At 61.5% G+C, this 18,963-nt stretch overlaps 3 protein-coding genes across 8 annotated transcripts; 2 read left to right on the forward strand and 1 right to left on the reverse strand.

Moving 5' to 3' along the window:
• The first annotated feature begins 122 nt into the window (after positions 1 to 122).
• Positions 123 to 10,738, forward strand: ZNF335 (zinc finger protein 335). Of its 6 annotated transcripts, none has more exons than XM_037402083.1 (27): positions 124 to 433; positions 814 to 1,087; positions 1,517 to 1,594; positions 1,844 to 2,173; positions 2,321 to 2,455; positions 2,541 to 2,699; positions 2,817 to 3,075; positions 3,182 to 3,359; positions 3,443 to 3,555; positions 3,759 to 3,777; positions 3,989 to 4,105; positions 4,194 to 4,270; positions 4,389 to 4,549; positions 4,685 to 4,914; positions 4,992 to 5,100; positions 5,185 to 5,279; positions 5,418 to 5,704; positions 5,814 to 5,955; positions 6,028 to 6,417; positions 6,505 to 6,647; positions 7,603 to 7,742; positions 8,255 to 8,358; positions 8,492 to 8,569; positions 8,756 to 8,839; positions 9,018 to 9,083; positions 9,270 to 9,351; positions 9,930 to 10,738. In XM_037402083.1, the coding sequence occupies exons 1-27, from the start codon at positions 233 to 235 to the stop codon at positions 10,043 to 10,045; spliced, it is 4,167 nt and encodes a 1,388-aa protein (XP_037257980.1). In that variant the 5' UTR covers positions 124 to 232; the 3' UTR covers positions 10,046 to 10,738. The 6 variants fall into 6 exon arrangements, with proteins under 6 accessions (XP_037257982.1, XP_037257983.1, XP_037257980.1 ...); XM_037402087.1 differs by having other exon boundaries at positions 125 to 433; positions 5,817 to 5,955; XM_037402088.1 differs by having other exon boundaries at positions 125 to 433; positions 2,817 to 3,060.
• A 102-nt stretch (positions 10,739 to 10,840) lies between these two features.
• On the forward strand, positions 10,841 to 14,270 carry LOC119154513 (iroquois-class homeodomain protein IRX-6-like). The gene is made up of 2 exons (XM_037402125.1): positions 10,841 to 13,278; positions 13,598 to 14,270. Exons 1-2 carry the CDS (start codon positions 13,102 to 13,104, stop codon positions 14,078 to 14,080), a joined length of 660 nt encoding a protein of 219 aa, XP_037258022.1. The 5' UTR covers positions 10,841 to 13,101; the 3' UTR covers positions 14,081 to 14,270.
• A 944-nt stretch (positions 14,271 to 15,214) lies between these two features.
• LOC119154511 (E3 ubiquitin-protein ligase RNF182-like) lies at positions 15,215 to 17,255 on the reverse strand. The gene is made up of 2 exons (XM_037402122.1): positions 17,070 to 17,255; positions 15,215 to 16,623 (listed from the first exon to the last, which is right to left on the reverse strand). The coding sequence occupies exon 2, from the start codon at positions 16,589 to 16,591 to the stop codon at positions 15,866 to 15,868; it is 726 nt and encodes a 241-aa protein (XP_037258019.1). The 5' UTR covers positions 16,592 to 16,623; positions 17,070 to 17,255; the 3' UTR covers positions 15,215 to 15,865.
• Positions 17,256 to 18,963: the final 1,708 nt, after the last annotated feature.

Raw genomic sequence — 18,963 nt, forward strand, 5'->3', positions numbered from 1 at the left:
CCGGGACCGGGGGCGCCGGGAGGCGCCGGGCCCTCCCGGGAGGGCGGCCGGGAGCGGCGGGCATGGGGCCGCAGCGGCGCCGGCCCCTCCGCGGGCGCCCCGAGGGGCGTCCCGGGCCCCCGCGCCGGGCCAGGCGGGTTGCGCGGGGCCGGGGCGCGGGCGGCGGGCAGCGGCCCTGACGGCGGCGGTCTCCTCTCCCAGGTGGAGTCTAGGTGGCCCCGGCGGGACGGGCATGGAGGAGAATGCGGTGGAGAGCAGCAGCGACGCGGCTCCGCAGGCAGCGCGGGAGGAGCCCTCCGAGAGCGGCCTGGGCGTCGGGACCTCGGAGGCCGTGTCGGCAGACAGCAGCGACGCCGCCTCGGGCCCCGGCCCGCTTTCCGGGGTGGATGACTCGGGCGTGGGCCAGAGCTCCGACAGCAGCGGGGTCTCCCTGGTAGGCGTGAGTGGGGAAAATGGGGCGGCGGGCAGCGCGGGGAAGGGAGGGCGGCTGTGTTTCTGCTTCCTGTGGGTTTCTCTAGACGCTTGTGGCAAACTGAGCTTTGGGAGCCAGCTCAGCAGACTTGAGGGGTGCCGTTAGGCTGCCGGTCGGGTGTCTGCTTGCTGGTCAGAGGAGGGGAGCTCTGTTCGGTAGCCAGAGCAGCCAGGGCCCTTGGCAATACCAAAGGATTTGCTCTGATACCTTTTCTTGTGGTTCTGCCGTGATATACTGGTATTGTTTGCATATGCTGGCTCCCCAGGGGCCTGGCCTGGCAGAGGTTTCTCAGCTGAGCTCTCTTGGCCTTTCTTTTTTTTTTTTTTTCTTTTCCCTGCCAGGAAGAGGTGTCGGAGAGTAGCTCAAGCACAGATGCCATTCCCCGGATTTACCTGCCAGATTCATCTTCTGTTGCCCAGTCCACCTTGGTCTCCAGTGTCTCCACTGTGAGCCAGTCCATCATGGTGTCAGAGTCCCCACAAGTCCTGGTTCACTCCAGCGTCATCACTGATGGAGCCACAATTGTGTCAGACTCCACTGCGTCCACTTCCTCGGACCTAGGTTCTGCCATTGACAAAATCATTGAGTCCACAATTGGACCTGACATCATCCAGAGTGAGTGTGTGCTCCCAGCTGCTTGTGCATGTGGCAGACCTGCCTGCTGTCCCTCTAGTGGCCTGTGTGCAGATGGCTCAGGGGACTGGGGAAGGGAGCTGCTGCTGTGCCAGACCTTGGACGGTGAGAGGGAAATAAGTATGTGCATACATATGCACCGTGGTCAGCAGGGGTTTCTCTTGCCTCGCTACAGTAGCTGGAGGGTTTGGTGAGGAGCTTATGGCTGCTGTGGCTGCCGGACAGCCCTCCCTCTGCCCAGCTGTTCCTTCAGCCACGGTGCCAGCAGCCCAGGGCAGGCTCTGGCCATGGAGCCAGACCTTCCTCAGCCCTTCCTGCTTGTGTTTGAACCTGGGAGAGCCCTAGTTAGCCCCAGTGCCTCTACAGCCCCTGTGCCTGGCAGTTATCACTCTGCTTTCCTCTTCCTCCTAGGCTGCATCGCTGTGACCAGTGCAGAGGATGGCGGGGCAGAGACTACGCAGTACCTCATTCTACAAGGCCCGGATGATGGTAAGGGCACACCCTGAGGCGTCCGGCAGTGACTGTGTCTCTGCCTCTGAGCCTGTTCCACCAGAGCGGAGCCTGGGGTGGGTATCCCGGCTACATTGGCAGCAGTGCCTGCGCCAGAGTCCTTGTGTCACTGCTGACTGTCGGGACCTTGTTACTGAGCTCGTGTTCAGGCCTGTGCCCTAGGTGTGAGTGTAGCCTTGGATGCAGGTGAGGGTCTGCTCCTTGGCTGAGCTGGTTTTGGTGTTTCAGGTGCTCCCATGGTGTCCCAGATGGCCACTTCTGCTTTGGCCAATAGCTTGATGATAGAAGCTGTTGCTGATGGACCTACCTCCACGTGCCTTGACCAGCCCGGACCTTCAGACCCTTCTGAGCAGTTGGAAGTGCTGGAGCTACCCACACGGCCAGATCAGGCCCGAGAGGTGGATGGTGGGGAGGAGCTGGACCAGCCAGACATGGAAACCCTGGAAGAGATGATGGAGGTGGTTGTGGTGCAGCAGTTCAAGTGCAAGATGTGTCAGTACAAGAATGTCTCCAAGAAGACGCTAATTAACCACATGAAAGAGCGGCACTTCCAACCAGGTGTGCGCTAAGGGCTGAGGAAGAATTATCTTATTGCAGACGGGCTCTACTCTCTCCGGGGTAGAAACAAGGGGAGAAGTACAAGTGTAAGGACCTGTTCTGCCATGCAGTCTGGTAAAGAGTTTTTTGTTCTGTTCTCTGTGGCAGTGGGTTCAGCTCTGGCTTTGAAGAAAGGACGTCCACGGAAGGGGGGATCTGCTCCAAAGACTGCGGAGGAGGAGGTCCCAGAAGAAGAAGAAGATGACGATATCATGGATGCTGGTGCTATTGATGACCCTGAAGGTAGGTAGAACTCATCTTCACCGCATCTTGCATAGCTTAGTTTTTCCGCAGTCTCTGTCTGACGTTTTGGGCCACTTACCTTCAGAGGACAGTGACTATAACCCAGCTGAGGATGAGCCTCGTGGGCGACAGCCCAAGTACAGCCGCACTGTCCCCACATCCAGTGAGGAGAGGCCACGTCGACGCCCAGGGAGACCCCGCAAGTTTCCTCGTCTGGAGGACATGCCCCAGGATGTGCCTGAAGGTGGGGGAAGCGAGGGGCAGCAGGCCTGTGCTGGGCCAGAGCAGGGAGCAGTACACAAGCTCTCAGCAGCCTGCAGGGAGGGTGTGTGATGGAGGTGTGCTGCTTTCTGTTGAGCAGGAGGGGAGGTGGAGCCCTTAGTGACATCCCAAAGCACACCGAGCCGTGAGCTGCAGAACTCTGAAGCAGCCAGTTCCTCGTGCCTGGAGAACGGGACCAGTGAGAGCCTGGCAGAGCCCAGCATCAGCCAGTCTGACTCCAAGAACAAGGACCCTTCCTCTAACACCGGCCCCGAGGAGGCAGATGTCATCCCCAGGAGGCGAGGGCGGCCCTCCCGCCGCTTCCTGGGCAAGAAATACCGCAAGTACATGGGGCGCAGGTGAGGGGTGTGTGCTGAGCCGGTGCTGGGCCCTCTGGCCTGTGCCCAGGGCCGGTCCAGCCCCTGTTTGCCACCACAGCTCTGAGCCCTAGTCCCATTTCCACAGGTACTACTACAAGTCACCCAAGCCCCTGATGAGGCCCTACCTGTGTCGGATTTGTGGCTCACGTTTCCTCACGCATGATGATCTGCGTTTCCATGTCAACTCACACGAAGCCAATGACCCGCAGCTCTTCAAGTGTCTCCAGTGCAACTACCGCTCCCGGCGCTGGTCCTCCCTCAAGGTGAGCGCCGTCTGTCCTGCTCCTGTACACGTGAGCGTGGCTGGTAGGCCCAGGTCTCACGGCCCCTGCTCTCCTTCTTGCAGGAACATATGTTCAACCATGTGGGCAGCAAGCCCTACAAGTGTGAGGAGTGTAATTACACCAGTGTGTACAAGAAGGATGTCATCCGGCACTCCACAGTGCACAGCCGGGACAGGTGAGGGAAGTGCAGTCCTAGAGACTGTCCTGCAGCCTGACTGGATGGCACCAACACTGTTCCTCCTGCCCTGGGAGGGCAGCCATGGCTGCTTTTCCCCTGACCTCTGGCCCTTTCCAAAGTGGCTAGTTTTGGTGTCTTGGGTACAAGGGAGCTTGGACTTGGGATGTGGGTAACACAAGGGGGTTTTCTTTCTTTTTCAGGAAAAAGAGAGCTGATCCGGTGAGTTTATGTACCCTGTTGGCTTATCTCTCAGCACTGTTGTATGGGAAGAGGCATGTCTGGGTCTTCCACAAATTCTTGGTGCCTCGTTGAAGGCAGTGTTTCTGGATCCCCTGAGGAAAGTCAGCCCAGGTCCTGCAATGGGGAGAGGGTAAGGAAACTGGTGAGCCCCTCCCAGGTGAGCTTATTTTTGTGCGTGCTCTTCCTCCAGCCCCCAAAGCTGAACTCCTTCCCATGCCCTGTATGCAACCGTATCTACCCCATGCAGAAGAGGCTTACCCAGCACATGAAGACACACAGCACAGAGAAACCACACATGTGTGATAAGGTGAGGGTGGGGTACAGCCTGGGGAAGCGGCTGGCAGCGAGTGAGGCTGGATGGGAGGTAAGTGCTGCTTTACTTGGTTTTGCTGCAGTGTGGAAAGTCCTTTAAGAAGCGCTACACCTTCAAGATGCACCTGCTGACACACATCCAGGCCATTGCCAACCGCAGGTAGGAGCCTGGCAACAGCCTGCAGCATGCCCTGGTAGAGCCTGTGTCCCGGCTCCCCCTTAGAGGGGAGGACAGAAGGTCCCTGCTGCCCGTGTGACAGGTGGTTTTGTCCTGGCAGGTTCAAGTGCGAGTTCTGTGACTACATCTGTGAGGACAAGAAGGTCCTGCTGAACCACCAGCTGTCACACATGAACGACAAGCCCTACAAGTGTAGCTTCTGCAAGTACTCCACCTTCCGGGAGGACTTCCTGGTCTCACACATGGCTGTCAAGCACACGGGTGAGGGGAGCTGGCTGCCTGCCTTGCCCCATGCCCCAACATCCTACAGCCCCGTTTCTCCAGGAGGTGGTCAGAGCCTGTCTGCTCTCCCTGCCGTCCCTTGGGGGCCTCCTGCTTGACTCCCGTGTCCCGCAGGAGGGAAGCCATTTGCTTGTGAGTTCTGTCACTTCACCACCAAGCACAAGAAGAACCTGCGCCTCCACGTGCACTGCCGCCATGCCGACTCCTTTGAGGAGTGGGCACAGAGGCACCCTGAGGAGCCACCCTGCCGCCGCCGCCCCTTCTTCACACTGCAGCAGATTGAGGAGCTGAAGCAGCAGCACAGCCAGGTGCAGGCCTCGGCTGAGCCAGAGGCCACCCCACCGGTGAGTGCTGTAGCCCCTGCCCCAGCTCCTGGCACTTGATGGCCCCAGCCGTGCTGTCAGCTCTCTCTCTCACACAGGGGCATCTTGGCACTGTCACCTACCATGCGGTCCAGGCCGTCCTGGACACGGAGCCCCCCATCCTCTCGCAGGATTCCCTGGGAGGAGCCACCGTCATTTATGAACGAGGTGAGTGAGCTCCCAAGGAAAGATGTGGGGATGTGGAGGAGGTGGGTGAGTGCATGCCTGACCTTCCCCTTCTGACCCTGACAGGTGTGGCTGGATCAGCAGAACTGGCCACGCAGACTGCCCTGGATCTCCTGCTGAACATGAGCACTCAGAGAGAGCTGGCCACGGGCTCACTGCAGGTGAGGAGGGTTGAGGGGCTGGCAGTGCCTGGCAGGGGGAGGCTGCCCAGCCCTCCACAGTGCCCAGCCCTGTTCCGCTTCAGGCGGAGTCTTGCAGAGCCTTGCCTTCCTCTGGCTGAGCCACTGTCCCTGCTGCAGGTGGCAGTGGTGAAGCCAGATGATTCAGGAGAGGTTCGGGGCACCTGTGAGCCGCAGGCACAGGAGGAGGGGGCAGAGATGGACTCTAAGGAGCAGCAGCAGCAGCAGAAATTGGTGACGCTGCACATGGCAGAGCCTGGGGAGACGCTGGTGCAGGAGGCTTACGAGGAGGCAACCCTGGGTGGCTCGGAGTTGCAGCAGATCACTATCCCCTTTGGCGGGACAACAGAGTACAGTATCATCACACCCATCAGTGAGGAGATTCAGGCTCCAGGCACGCTGTACAGGTCAGCCATGTGGAAGGAGTGGGGAGACGGAGGCACTTCCGATCTCAAATGAGGAGTCTTTAGTGATGAGGAGGACAAGACAGATCCTCTCTGATCCTGTCCTCTCCAGCAGTGAGGAGGAGAGTCCTGCGGAGGCTTCCCACACGGTTGTGCTGAATGAAGCTGTGATGACAGAAGTTGCTCCGAAAGACCAAAACAATCACTATGTCATGTCATCTGGCATTCCGGGGAGCCAGTTCCATCACATTGAGGTAAGGAGCTGAACTTTTTCCCCCGTCTCGGGCAGCAGTGTGAGCAGGTGTGACTGGGTGTTTCTCTCTCAGCCCCTCAGCGGGGATGCTGCCTTTCCCTTGCCTGCGGAAGGCCAGGAGGCACAGCCCACCGGCATCAAATGGCCCCTGGTGCAGTGTGTCACCAGGCAGCTCCAGAAGGACTCATCTTTATCCCCAGCCTCCGAGGGGCAGGAAATCTCATCCCCAAAGGTCAAGTGGCCTGTGCTCCAAGGCATGGCCAAGAAGCTCTCATGCAAGGTTTCCACAGCCAAGAAGCTCTCGTGCAAGATTTCCACAGCCAAAAAGTTTTCATGCAAGATTTGCACAGCCCTGTTCACAGGGAGAGCAGAAATGGAGCGTCACAAGAGAGCCCACATTGGGCCCAGCACCTTCAAGTGTCCCGACTGTCCATTCACTGCAGCCCTCTGGCCAGAGGTTCGGGTAGGTTTCCTGGCACAGAGAAGCCCGGGAAACGAGGTTTGGGGAAGTGGGGGCTTTTTGACCCTGTGCTTGTCCTTCTGTCCCCAGAGCCACATGGTCCAACATGCCAGCCTTCGGCCACACAAGTGCGCCCACTGCAGCTTTGCCTCCAAGAACAAGAAGGACTTGCGCAGGCACATGCTGACACACACCAATGAGAAGCCCTTTTCCTGCCCCATCTGTGGACAGAGGTGAGTGAAGTCTGCTAGGTTGCTGCTGCTTTGAGAGATCCTGTAGAGGTCTCTGTCATGGTTTAGCCCCAGCCAGTAACTAAGTACCATGCAGCCACTTGCTCACTCCCCCCTCACCCAGACAGATGGGGAGGAGAATCAGAAAGGAATGTAAAACTTGAGGGTTGAGATAAGAACAATTTAATAATTGAAATAAAACAAAAAGAAAAATTAAAATAACTGTTATAATGAAAAGGAGAGAGAAGGGGAGAGGAGTGAAATCCAAAGGGAAGGGAGAAAAGAAAACCAGCAACGCACAATACAACTGCTCACCACCCACTGACCGATGCCCAGCCAGTCCCTGAGCAGTGACTGGCAGCCCCGTCCAACCATCCCGCCCCCCGCGTTTATATACCGAGCGTGGCATCCCATGGTGCAGAATACCTCTGGCTAGTTCAGGTCAGCTGTCCTGGCTGTGTCCCCTCCCAATTTCTTGTGCCCTCCCCCAGCCCTCCCGCTGGGAGGGAAACTAAAAAGCCCTTGACTTAGTATAAACACTACCCAGCAACAATGAAAAACACCAGTGTGCTGTCAGCTTTTTTCTCACACCAAATCCAAAACACAGCACTGCACCGGCTACTAAGAAGAAAATTAACTGTCCCAGTGGAAACCAGGACACTCTCCAAGGCTCAAGAGGAGATAGGATACTGGCAAAGAGCTGGCTGCCCCAACCCTGCCCCTGGGAGTGGCCCTCTGTTAGAGGGAACCCTGCCCTTGAGAATGGTTCGTGCTGCAGGTGGACCCAGCTTTGTCCCCAGGGAACTTCTGCAGGAGGAGGTTCAGTACTTCGGTGCTGATGGAGACATCCTGGGAGCTGGGATAGGCTGTGCTGTAGGATGTATCTGTGGCATGGGTCTCTGCACAGAGACCCTCTGCTGCCCGCAGCAAACTACACCTCGTGCCCTTCCTCCCATAGGTTCAACCGTAATGGGCACCTCAAGTTCCACATGCAGCGTTTGCACAGCTCAGAGGGGAAGAGGCCAGGGGTGCCCGCGGCTGCTGCCCAGCAGACCATCATACTGAACAGCGACGAGGACACACTGGCCACCCTGCAGAGTAAGTTGTGTACCTGCGAGCAGGGCTGACCTGCAGGTTTTTTGTGGCCAGAGCCCCATGCAGGGTTTCACCCGGCCTGCGGGCCACGCAGGACTGAGAAGGGTCAAGGCCAGGAGGTTCCTGGTTAGGAGTGCCAGCAGCAGCAGAGCTTGGTGGGTGCAGAGACAAGGGGGCTGGACAAAAGGAGCATTCCTGGTGAGGCACTGACTTGTGGTTCTGTGCAGAACTAGGGAGCGGTCCCATGTTTCCACCAAGTAGCTCCCAATAGATCAGTGCATTGTGGGAGCAGTGGTGCTGTGAGCAGCTCATGGCTGAAACGGGAAGTGGAGTTCATGGTCTGATGTGGAGGTTGTGTTTTGCCTGCAGTGACCTCTAGTTTCCTTCATGTTGGGGGAGTTTGGTTTGGCTTCTGACTTCTGTGAGCAGAGCTGAGACTGACCGGTGCTCCTCACTGTGGCAGGGGCTGGCCAGCAGCCCCAGCAGTGTCTGCACTGGCTTTTTCTGCATTCCAGCGGCTTTGCAGTCTGGCCAGGCGGTGCTGGCTCCCGAGCGGCTGCAGCAGGCTCTAGGGCAGGAACACATCATTGTCGCACAGGAGCAGAGCATCACGAGTCAGGTGAGTCAGGCCCATCGGTGTCATCCTCCCGCCCTGTGCGGCTGCTCCCCGTGAGCTATGTCCGTTCCCTCCTCGGAGGGCTTGCAGACAGGCATACCCCTGCTGATGGTTCTGGGCTTTTGCTGACCCGCAGGAAGAGGCTGCATACATCCAGGAGATCACAACTGCTGACGGACAGACAGTACAGCACTTGGTGACCTCTGACAACCAGGTGAGTGGGGGCACATCCCAGGAACTGAAAGATCCTGTGCAGCTGGAGCAGGGAGAGCTAGGAGCAGTGGGGAGGAACGCGGTGGAAACAGACACAGGAGACAGACAAGAACGAGCCCTGTTGTGATGTTGGAGGGCAGGGTGGGCAGTGGTAGCCTTTTTGGGGTCTGAATCCCTGTGTTTGCAGGTTCAGTACATTATTGCCCAGGATGGCGTGCAGCACTTGCTTCCCCACGAGTATGTTGTTGTCCCAGAGGGACATCACATCCAGGTGAGCTGCAGTCTGTCTGCCCCCCCTTTGCATGGTGGACGGGGCTCAGGAGGGTGCCGTGTGTGGAGCTGGGCCACATCCTGCTCCCTGTGGCTTACTGGGCTTGAGTCATAGCTTGCTTTGGGGACAGGGATGCCTGCTAGCCCTAACAGAGCCCCACTGTGGTTCTTGTCCCCAGGTACAGGATGGTCAGATCACGCACATCCAGTATGAGCAGGGCAGCCAGTTCCTCCAGGAACCGCAGGTAAGGGGGCAGGCAGGCATGGTGGTTGGAGCTGAGGGGTCTGCTCAGAGCCCGTATCGGAGCCAGAGAGGGAGGGATGTGAAATAGAAGGTGCCTCAGTGACTCGGTGCAGCAGCTGTGGCTGGAGCAGCGCTGCAGGAAGGGACCCTGCCCCTCCTGGACTCTCCTGTTCTCTCCCCCCTGCAGTTCCAGTACATGCCTGTCTCACCTGAGCAGCAGCTTGTCACCCAGGCGCAGCTGGAAGCAGCTGCACACTCGGCTGTCTCAGGTAGGACCAGTGTCCCGGGGCCGAGCGCTGGCGTAGCTCTGGCAGTCCCGTCTCCCTCGGGTGCTGGGTGCCGGTCCTGCCGGGCAGTTTGTGGTGCCTGTTGGCAGCCGCTGGACGCTGTGGTCTCGGCCCCGCTCTGCCTGCAGACGCTGATGGTTTGCTGCAGCTGGCTGAGGGCGGCAGGGAAGGCTGGAGGGGATGAGGCTGGATCGCCGCTTTGCTGCCTGCATCCCTGTAATTCTGGGAAGCAGCCTGCCGTGGTGGCCGAGGGGAGACCTTTACTAGTCCCAGTGTGTCAGTTCTGGAACAGCACCAGTTCCCTTCCCTTGGAGAGGAGTTGCTGTGCTGGGAGAACAGCAGCTTCCACAGGGTGGAGACACCCTGCTGCATGTTTGCAGAGCTCACCAGAGCCTGGCTCCCTGCTGGAGCCCTGCCTGAGTGTAGTGGCCCTTCACTCACCTTGCATGCTTGCCCCTTCCCTGGAGGCAGGTGGTGAATGCAGGGGGGGGCCCCTGGGCCACCACCGGCTGTCCCCTGCCCTTGGACAGGGGGAGGCACTGACCCCCTCTCCTCTGCAGCGGTGGCTGATGCTGCGATGGCCCAGGCGCAGGGTGTGTTCACCGCTGAGGCAACAGCTGAGATCGAGGAGCTGCAGGAGGGGATCCACTACGATGTCATCACGCTGACGGACTAGCACTGGGGCCAGGCCCGGCTAGCGCTGGGACACCCATGCTGAGCAGGACAGCTGCACCAGGCGGGAGCTTCCTCAGCCAGCAGTTGCCTTATTGCTTCACGGCGACAGGGGATGTGCCTGAGCGTGCCGCGGCAGGGGCACACTGCTGCTCGCCCTGCGCTGCAGGGGTTCTGCACATCCTTCCCAGTACAGGCAGCTGTCTCCAGCGGAGACTGCTCTGCAGCCGAGGCAGGCTGCGCAGTGTCAGCGCTCTCGTGTGGACGCTATCTTTGCCTGTTGCACTTGATGATGGTCTAAAATCCCTTTTCCTGAATCATGTCTGTGTGGGCCAAACTCGGCTCGGTGTCTGCCTGGCACATGTGGATCCTGGGAGAGAGCCATGGGGCTGAGCCCAGCTGCGTGGTACGGTGTGAGGTGAGGTGTTTGCAGCTGCAGCTGCATGCTCGCTGCTCGGCAGGCGTGGGGAGTGAGGGCAGCGATCCCTCCCGTGGCTTCTTCAGCCTGCGGGCAGGCAGCACTAGGGCTTTGGACTGGAGAAACCCAGAGTAGGAAGAGGCACAGGTGGAAGATGCTCTATTTTTCTTCTGAAAGAGGGATGGACTCTGGAGTTTGTTCGTAGGTGGTTGCGGGAGGGGTTCAATTCTGACATTCTCAAGCTTTGACTATGCTTATGAATAAAAAGGGATTGAAACCCGCGTGTGTGCCTGCCTGGAGGGTCTGGGGTCACCTGGCCAGTGGGGACAGTCAGGCCTGCCTTCCTCCTGCCGCCTCTGGCTTGTTCCTCCAGGGCTGGGGTGTGTGCATCCCCAAGCCTGGTGCTGGTGGCAGCTGCCCTGCACTATCCGCTTCTTCCTGCCCGAGTGACCTTGAGTCCTGGGAAGCGAGCTGGGCATCTGGTATAGCAGTGGGTTGGGCACGAAATTAATCGAGTGGTAAACAGCCTAAATCCCATGTAACTCTGTCCCAAACTACACACACTGCCCCTCCCTGAGCGGATTGTCTGGAAGTATTTACATGTGATTAGCTGTTATAATCTCAGAGTTTTAGTTCTATGCTTTTGCATTAAACTGATTATCTGCGGAGGGGAAAAAGGGCTGGAACCACCCAACCTGAGCAAGAGCTTCTGTGAGGTCAGAGCTCCGTGGCTGCAGGACTGCTGCGGTGTGATCACTGGGCGCTCGGCCGGGCTCGTGCAGGGGCCAGGGACGGTGCGGGGGCTTGCGCTGTGAGCGCAGAGCGGGTGCTATGAACACAAAGTGGGTGCTCTGCCCAAAGTGCTGGCGGCCCCCTCCTGCCACAGCTGCTGGGGGTGCCCGCGGCCCCTCCCCTGCCCCAGGGCAGCACCCTGCCTGCACGTTGGGCACCCAGGCTGGTGTGGGCTGGACCCTGTGCCCATCCTGCCCAGCCAGGGACGTAGCGTGCGGGTGGCCCTGCATTCCCCTGGGGGAGCAGCCACAGTTGATTGTGGCTCTGCCCTGGCTGTGGCTGTGTCCCATGGTCTTCACATCTGCCTGCTGCCTGGTCTGTGCTTAGCTGTGCCACTGTGTGGCTGTGCCTGTCTGGCCGTGGCTCGGTTGGTGTCCAGCTGTGTCCATCCACGGTGCTGGTGGCTGGCTGTGGTCCTCCCTCTCCAGCTGTGCCGCGCAGGGTTAAGGTACACCACAGCAATCCGCAGGCGCTTTCCTAGATTACAGCTCCATTATCTAATAAAGCGGATCCTCGTTGGCAGCACCGATTAGGGCTGGAGGAGTCCTGTGGGGACAAGGTTACGGGGCTGCTGTGAGGCTGTGGCCAGGGCTGGTCCCAGCTGTCTGGCCCGGCCAGTGGCACAGGCATCCTGGTTGCCCTGTGAGTTCCATACCTGGGGCTGCCACGAGCACCATGTTCCACAGCACAGGACTGGAGCTCCTGTCTGCTGCATATGGGGAGCTCCAGGTGCTGCTAGGGCTCTGGCCATGGGGCACAGCAGGTCTCAGGTTCCCTCAGTACTGGCATCTGGTCCCTGGGTCTTTCTGCTGTTACCGGGGGCCTGCGGGGAGCCCAGGGATGCAGCAAGGGCTCATTAGCACCAGTGACCTTCTCCTTCCCGTCCCCAGCCAGCGCTAAGCGGGTTTGTTACATATTTAATATCCTGAGAGCGTTATTAGTCGGTATTTAATGACGGATACAACCTGTGGGATAATCCCAGTCTTAGTGGGGAGGCGCAGAGGCAGGAGCTGGCCGGCTTGGGGGGTCGCAGGCTCTTGGGGCCCCTTGTGCAACTGCCCACCGCTGCCCTGCTGGCCCACTGTCCCTGCTCCGTCAGCAGGCAGAACGCCCCAGTGCCTGCGGGGCTGAGTCCTCAGCCAGGCAAAGGGTTCTCGCCCATCCCTGGGGCTGTGGGGCCCCTTCCCCTGCGCCCCTCTGCAGACAGGACCCCAGCTGCAGGCATGGCAGCGCTGGGGCCAGGACCTGGCCAAGCTGGAGGAGGAGTGGGCTCCGGAGCAGCGCCTTGCACCTCCCACGTCCTGCCAGGCCGTGCACAAGTTCTCCTGCAAGCCCCTGACCCTCCAGCCCACCCCACCACAGTGTGGGAGGCTCTGCCGACCCCTGCCCCTGAGCCAGGTCAGGGCTGGGGTCAAGGATGGGGACCGATGGCTCTTGGCACTGCAGTAAAGCCCTGGGTATGCTATGTCCCATGTGCATCCCTGTGTGGGCTGCATCCCTGGGGCTGTGGGCCTCCCCGTGGGCCCCATGCACCAGCCCCTGGTGCCACTGCACCCCATCACTGGGGGCTGCGCAGGCTGTGCTGGGGCCATGCAGGGTCGGGGGACTGGGGGGTGCCGGGGTCCTGGCGTGGGTCCTGGCCACGTCCCGGCTGGTGGTGGGCAGGCGGGGAGGATGCTCCCTGTCAGTCCCTGCCTGGCAATAGCCAGGAGAGGGGGAGGCAGCGGCTGCCCCAGATCCCTGCTGCCGCTTTCGTGGGTGCTAATACCCCCTAATCAGCTGTCAGTCACTGCGGACCCCGGCAGCTATAAAACGCCCGGGAGCAGCTCCCCAGCTCCTCTCCCTGCAGCATGGCAGCTCCTTGGGGTGAGGGGAGCCCAGGCCGAGATCCAGGGGGCTGCGGGGGGCCGTGGGGAGCCCTGCGGGGACCCCCCCAAGCCTTACTGCCCTGGCCCTGCCCCTGCCCCTGCCCAGTGCTGGCTGGCTACAGCCTGCTGCCGCCCCCTCTAAGCCTCCTGGCGCCCTTGGTAAGTGCTGCGCTGCAACTCCTGGGGGATCGGGATGTGGGACCCCTCGCAGGACTGGGACAGGGCTGCGTGGGGTGATTGGGGTTGGGGAGCTACTGTCCCGGGTCCCCTGCGCGCCCCCCCCCCCCCGTGTCCCCCCCCATCCCCCTGGCACTTTGGGGCGTGTGGTGCTGGGCATGGGAGAGGGAGAGGAGGGGCAGGACCCATTTCTGCCCCCTCCCATGAGCAAAGGGCCGAGCCCCCACATCCCCCAGACCCCTTTCTCCAGCCACAGGTACCCCTGCCCTGTCCTGCCTTGACAGCTCTCTGCCCATTCCAGGTCGCGCCCGCCTACGAGGTGCCACTGGGGCTGCCCGTTGAGCCAGGGCGGGCGAAGGTGGCAGCGGCGCGGGAGAGCACCGGGGCGCTGAAGGCCTGGCTGGCACGGCACCCCCGGAACCCCTACCCCAGCAAGGGGGAGAAGGTGATGCTGGCTGTGGTCAGCCGGATGAGCCTCACCCAGGTCTCCACATGGTTCGCCAACGCCCGCCGGCGCCTCAAGAAGGAGAACAAGACGGGCTGGGCTCCACGCGACACCTCAGACTGCGAGGACAGCGAGGGCGAGGGGGCCCTACTGGGTGTTGCCCCCAGCGCCAGCCCTGTGCAGGATGGGTGTGGGAGCAGCTCCGAGGTGGGACCAGGCCCTGGGCAGGGCAAGCAGCCCCAGAAACCCAAGATCTGGAGCGTGGCGGCTATTCTGGCATCTCCCCACGGCGAAAGCGGGTGCCCCCCAGGGGTGCTGGCGGTGCTGGAGCAGGGCTAGGGCTGGGGCGGCCGTGCCCTTTACCCGAGGGCAGGTGGGGGCCAGGGCTGTGGCTGTGGGGAAGGGACAGCCCTGCGGCTGGGCAGGGAAGGACAGATGGCCGTGGGACCAGGCAGCTGCCTGGCTGAGGAGAGTGGGCAGTATGGGCAGGGAGGGACACGAAGCGCTAATAAATGTCACTTTGTCTTGGGCCTTTGTCTGGTTTTGCCTGTCTGCAGTGGGCATGTTGGTGGGGATGCCAGCGGGGGTACGGGGGTGCCAGCAGGGATGCAGGAGTGCCACTGGGGATGCTGACAGGGATGCGGGGATGCCAGCGGGCTGCAGGCATTTCCACTGCCAGTGCTGCCCGCAGGAGCAGGGCAGGTCCTACCCCAAGCCCCTTGGGCTGCTCCTTGCCCACCCCCTCTGTCTGATGCCATATCCCCACACTGCCAAAAGTGGGACCCTCCTGGGCACCTGGTCAGGCTGCAGGGTGTTTTCCAGCCCCACCACTGGCTGGGGCTCCCAGCGGGGGCTCCCCCTGTTCAGCAGAGGATAAGCCACAGCGTTTCCAGGCAATTCCAGGCCTTCCTGATGCCTCCTCCCTCTCCCCCTCCCTGGAGGTCTGGGGTCACCTGTGGGGCACACACATGCATGGGGCGCAGGGCTGGGGTGGCCATCACAGCTGTCACAGCGCTGTGTCACATGGCAGCACAGGAAGGGACGTGCAGGGACATGGACATGCATGAAGCACCGCACATGGGGGACACAGGGGAGCGGCACTGCCCATCCACTCGCTGAGTGTGACACTGACTGCCAGGACCAGGCTCAGACCCACCGAGCCCCCCTGAACCCGGGGCTGGGCTCACAGCAGACAGCTCTATGCAACTCCAGCGGGACAAGCGGGGCCAGGGAAGCTGGCCAGGGAGGGTGGAGGGGACCAGGAGCCCTGGGAAGGCACGGACACGGGGCAGAGCTGTATGGCAGCTTTTAATGTTCCTAAGAACTAGGAAACAGAGATCAAAAAGAGACTTTGCTCTTCTTGATAAAAGTAATAAAATGGTTAGCGGTGTTAAATTAATCCTTACAAAACAAAACCCAAGGAGGTTAAATAAAGCCCAGAGGCTCCGCATAAAAACCACAACGACTACAAAACAGCTGCAAAGACGTCTTTACACACCAAAGAAACTCCTCTTCTCTGCTCCTCCCCTAAACGGTACACAGCGTCGGCAAACACGGGACTCACACATGTGGGAAAGGAACACGGATGCAATGGGAGCAGCCCTGCGGGGAGCACGGGCGCCACGGACAGAACTATTTACACTATGGACACGGAGCTGTGCTGGTGCCAGTCCGGCCGCAGGAGCCCCCGGGCTCTGCCCGTCCTTCTCCTGCCGGCGCCAGGCTGTGGCCAGCTGCTGGGGCCCCTCCAGCTGCGGCGCTGGGTGCTGAGCACTCGCGCTTCCTTAGCTGGGATTAGTCTCCCAGTTCCTGCTTTGCTCTCGACCCAGCTCCCGCTCTTTGCTGTGGAGGAGGAAGCTGAGGAAGATGAGGAGCTGAGGGTCCGGCCTGAATGCTTGAAGGCTGCAATGAGCTCCTGTAGCCGCTCCGGTGTGGTCTCCCATTTGGCAAAGCCCGCACTGTTCTGCAAGGGAAGGCAACAGCTGCTGAGCATCTCCCCGTGGTCCAAGTAGACCTCCATGCTGTGGGTCAGCCATGGGTCAGGGTACACCCGTACCCCAAAGGACAACGCTCCAAGGCACCCAGAGCCTTCCCAGGGTGGGCATGGCGTTCAGCTGTGCAGGATCAGGAGTGGGGGAACCCAAAGACCTCCCGACACAGACACTGGCAGAGGCTGTAGACGATGCAGAGGAGGAGGGTGGAGGGCACGAGGCTGACCAGAACGATGCCCAGGCTGTGGTGCTCGATGAGCAGGAGGTAGATGCCGAAGGGCAGGGAGCTGAAGTAGAGGAGGCAGAGGACACCCAGGATGAAGCGAGGGACGGCTCGCCATCCCCAGGAGTGGCACTTCTGCCCGGGGCCGTGGCAGGGCAGTGTGCCCAGGCTGGCAGGGCGGTACAGCCGCACCACCTCAAGCCTGCCCAGGCCCTCCGGCGGGGCCACATCCTCCGGCACCTCCAGGATGGTGACCACCAGGCAGTCAGGGCCGGGTGAGGGCTCTAGCACACTGGGGCAGAGGAGGACTTCAGGGGATCGGGTGGGACCCCGCTTCTTGGTCTTCTCATGGCCTGTCAGCAATGCCAGTGCCTCGCCGTCGTCCTGCAGCTGCTGCACGTCCCCACCGGGCACTGGGCTGTGCTGGCGGCAGAAGGGGCAGCGGAGCTGGCAGGGCGACGCATCCCCCAGTGGCACCATCTTGCAGAGGCACTTGGCACAGAGGCGGTGGCCGCAGTGGAGCAGTTTGGGTCGGTGGGCACGGGCATCGTAGCGGCTGTAGCAGATCTTGCACTCCAGTTCGGGGGCCACGAGTGCCATTGTCTGAGGCCCCTGCTTGCTGTCCTGCTGGGCCATGCTCCTGGAGGGCTGGCTGGTGGCTGTCCAGGCTGGGGGAGAGGGAAGCTGCCGTGAGCGAGGGCTTGGGGGCAGGTTCCTGGGCCCTGCTGCACCCCACGGGCAGAGTCCTGGCCAGCCCCGGGGGCTGGGTGGCAGAGCGGGGCCAGGGGAGCAGGAAACAGGCGGCAGCCCCCTCCCAGGGCCGGCACAGCCTGGCTGCGACCACCAGCTGGTGCCGCCACGCTGGGACTCGGCCCCATCGCGGCCGCCGTGTCCGGGTGGGAGGGAGACATCTTTCCCAGGGGACGGGCTGCGGGGTGAGGGCCCGTGTCCCGGGTGCAGCGTGTCCCTCCCCGTGCGGGCAGCTTCCCCAGGGCAGTGCCGGCTCTGGGCACCGGGCTCTGCTGGCTGCAGGGACCCTCTGCCCTGCAGCCCCCCGCCCCCCTTCCACCCACAGCAGCAGGGCGAGCAGCATCCTAGGCCGTGGCCCTGGTACCTGCAGTCCACGCCGGGGCTCCTGGGTGGGACGCAGCCGTGGGTCGGTCCCCAGCCTTGCAGCCCCGGTGGGCCGGGCTGCGGCCCTGTCCGTGAAGGCAGGCAGGGTGCCGGCGGCGGCTTGTGCCCCATGGAGAGGCGTGGGGCGCGCTGCCCGCCACGCTGCGGAGGCAGCCTTGGCGCAGGGGCTGCCAGCATCCTCCGCGGCGTTGGCCTGGCAACGCGGAGTGGGAGGCGGATGCTCAGCCAGCCGGTGCCGGTGCTGTGCAGAGCCCTGCTATGGCAGGTCAGGGTTCCCAGGGCTGCTGCCAAGCTGCAGCAGGTCGCTTCGGCTCCCTGCAGCCCCTTTGCTCACAGGCAGTCCTGAGGATGCTCTTTCCCTGCCCTGGGGGCTGCAGGCAGCGGCCCCTGGGGCCCTGCAGCCCCCAGCCTGGGGAAGAGCACGGCCGCAGAGCAGGGTCCTGGGGGGCCCATAGCACTTGGCAGACCCTCTGCCGTAGGAATGGGTGGCTTCTGCTCAGCCCTAGGGAGAGAAGATGCTCCAGGCATGAAATGCCTCACAGGGAGGGCCCTGCAACCTGTCCCGGAGCCCAGCACATCACCCACAGCATGGGGGATCAAGGGGTGCAGAGACGTGCTCGGCACCACCAGCATGTGCCCGGATACCTCACCCCATTCCGGCACCCCAGGGAGCCAGGGCCAAGGGCACTTGGGGGCCGCAGCTCTTGGCAGATGCCAGCTGGGTGATGCCAAGCCCTCGGCACATCCCTCTCCACAGGTTGCACCTCCCCAGCCCATGCCAAATCCCTCACCCAGGCTGCAGCCCTCGCAGGGGTGTTTCCAGCAGCCCTGAGGGGCAGCAGCCAGCAGAGACACCACCACCACCACCACCCCCCAGAGCTGCAGGCAGGTTGGCAGTGCTGATTCCTCCCCAGCACTGACAGGGTAAACCTCCCGCCTGCTGCCAGGCAGAGCAGCAGCCAGCCACCACAGGAGGCAGCACTTGTGGGGGCAACTGCAGGGACCCCAAGCATCAATGGCCGACCTGGGGACACACCTAAGTTCAGGCGCTGCCAGGGGTTTCCAGCCCCTCATCAGTGACGGGGTCACACCTTGCTGCCCTCAGTCCCTTTGGGGTGCAGGACAGGGTGTCTGCGCTGGTTAACAAGAAAATGATGTTGGGTTTTATTTTTCTCCACGCAGGACTTGCTGAGCTCCGTGAACTGCCCTGGTAATTATTGTCCGCACCCTGAGCGCGCAGTGCTGGGCAGCGGCCCCAGCCCGTGCTGCAGCAGCCACTTGTGCTGGAGCTGCCCAGAGCAGCGCTAGCGAGGGGCCTTTCAGTTCAAATTGTCAAGGTCTGGCAGAGTCTGAAAGAGCTTTTATTCTAGGGGACCAGGCAACATCTGGCTACCAGTGGGACCACTGACCTCATCCCCCAGTCCTGCTCGTACCCCCGCCTCTTCCCCACTGCCTCCACCACTGCAGCCCCTCACAGAGCTTGACCCAGCCTTGGTCACTGCCCTTGGCTGCACCCTTGGTACAGCTTGGCTGGACAGCAAGCAGCCCCAGGCGCTGTGGGATGGCTGCCACAGCATCTCGGTGGGAAGCATCATGTCCCATCTCAGCACCAGGCTGACAGGGGTGGCTGTGCTGGCCCGTCTCGCTGCCTCTGCGATCTGGCAGCTCAGCCCTGTGAGCAGAACCTGCTCCTTGCCCCAGCCATGTGCCCCCATCCCCTCCAGCCTCACCGGGACCCTTCACCACCTGCCACTTTGTCCCTGAGCTCTTCTGGAGCTGAGCCCATGAACTGCTGCCGCCAGGGCTCAGCTCCCAGCTGTGGTCCTGGTGTCCTCCTCCTCAGGACCCATCCCCTTCACTTGTTCAAGAGAAGT

Source organism: Falco rusticolus, chromosome 10, assembly GCF_015220075.1.
Source record: "Falco rusticolus isolate bFalRus1 chromosome 10, bFalRus1.pri, whole genome shotgun sequence".
Lineage (NCBI taxonomy): Eukaryota > Metazoa > Chordata > Aves > Falconiformes > Falconidae > Falco > Falco rusticolus.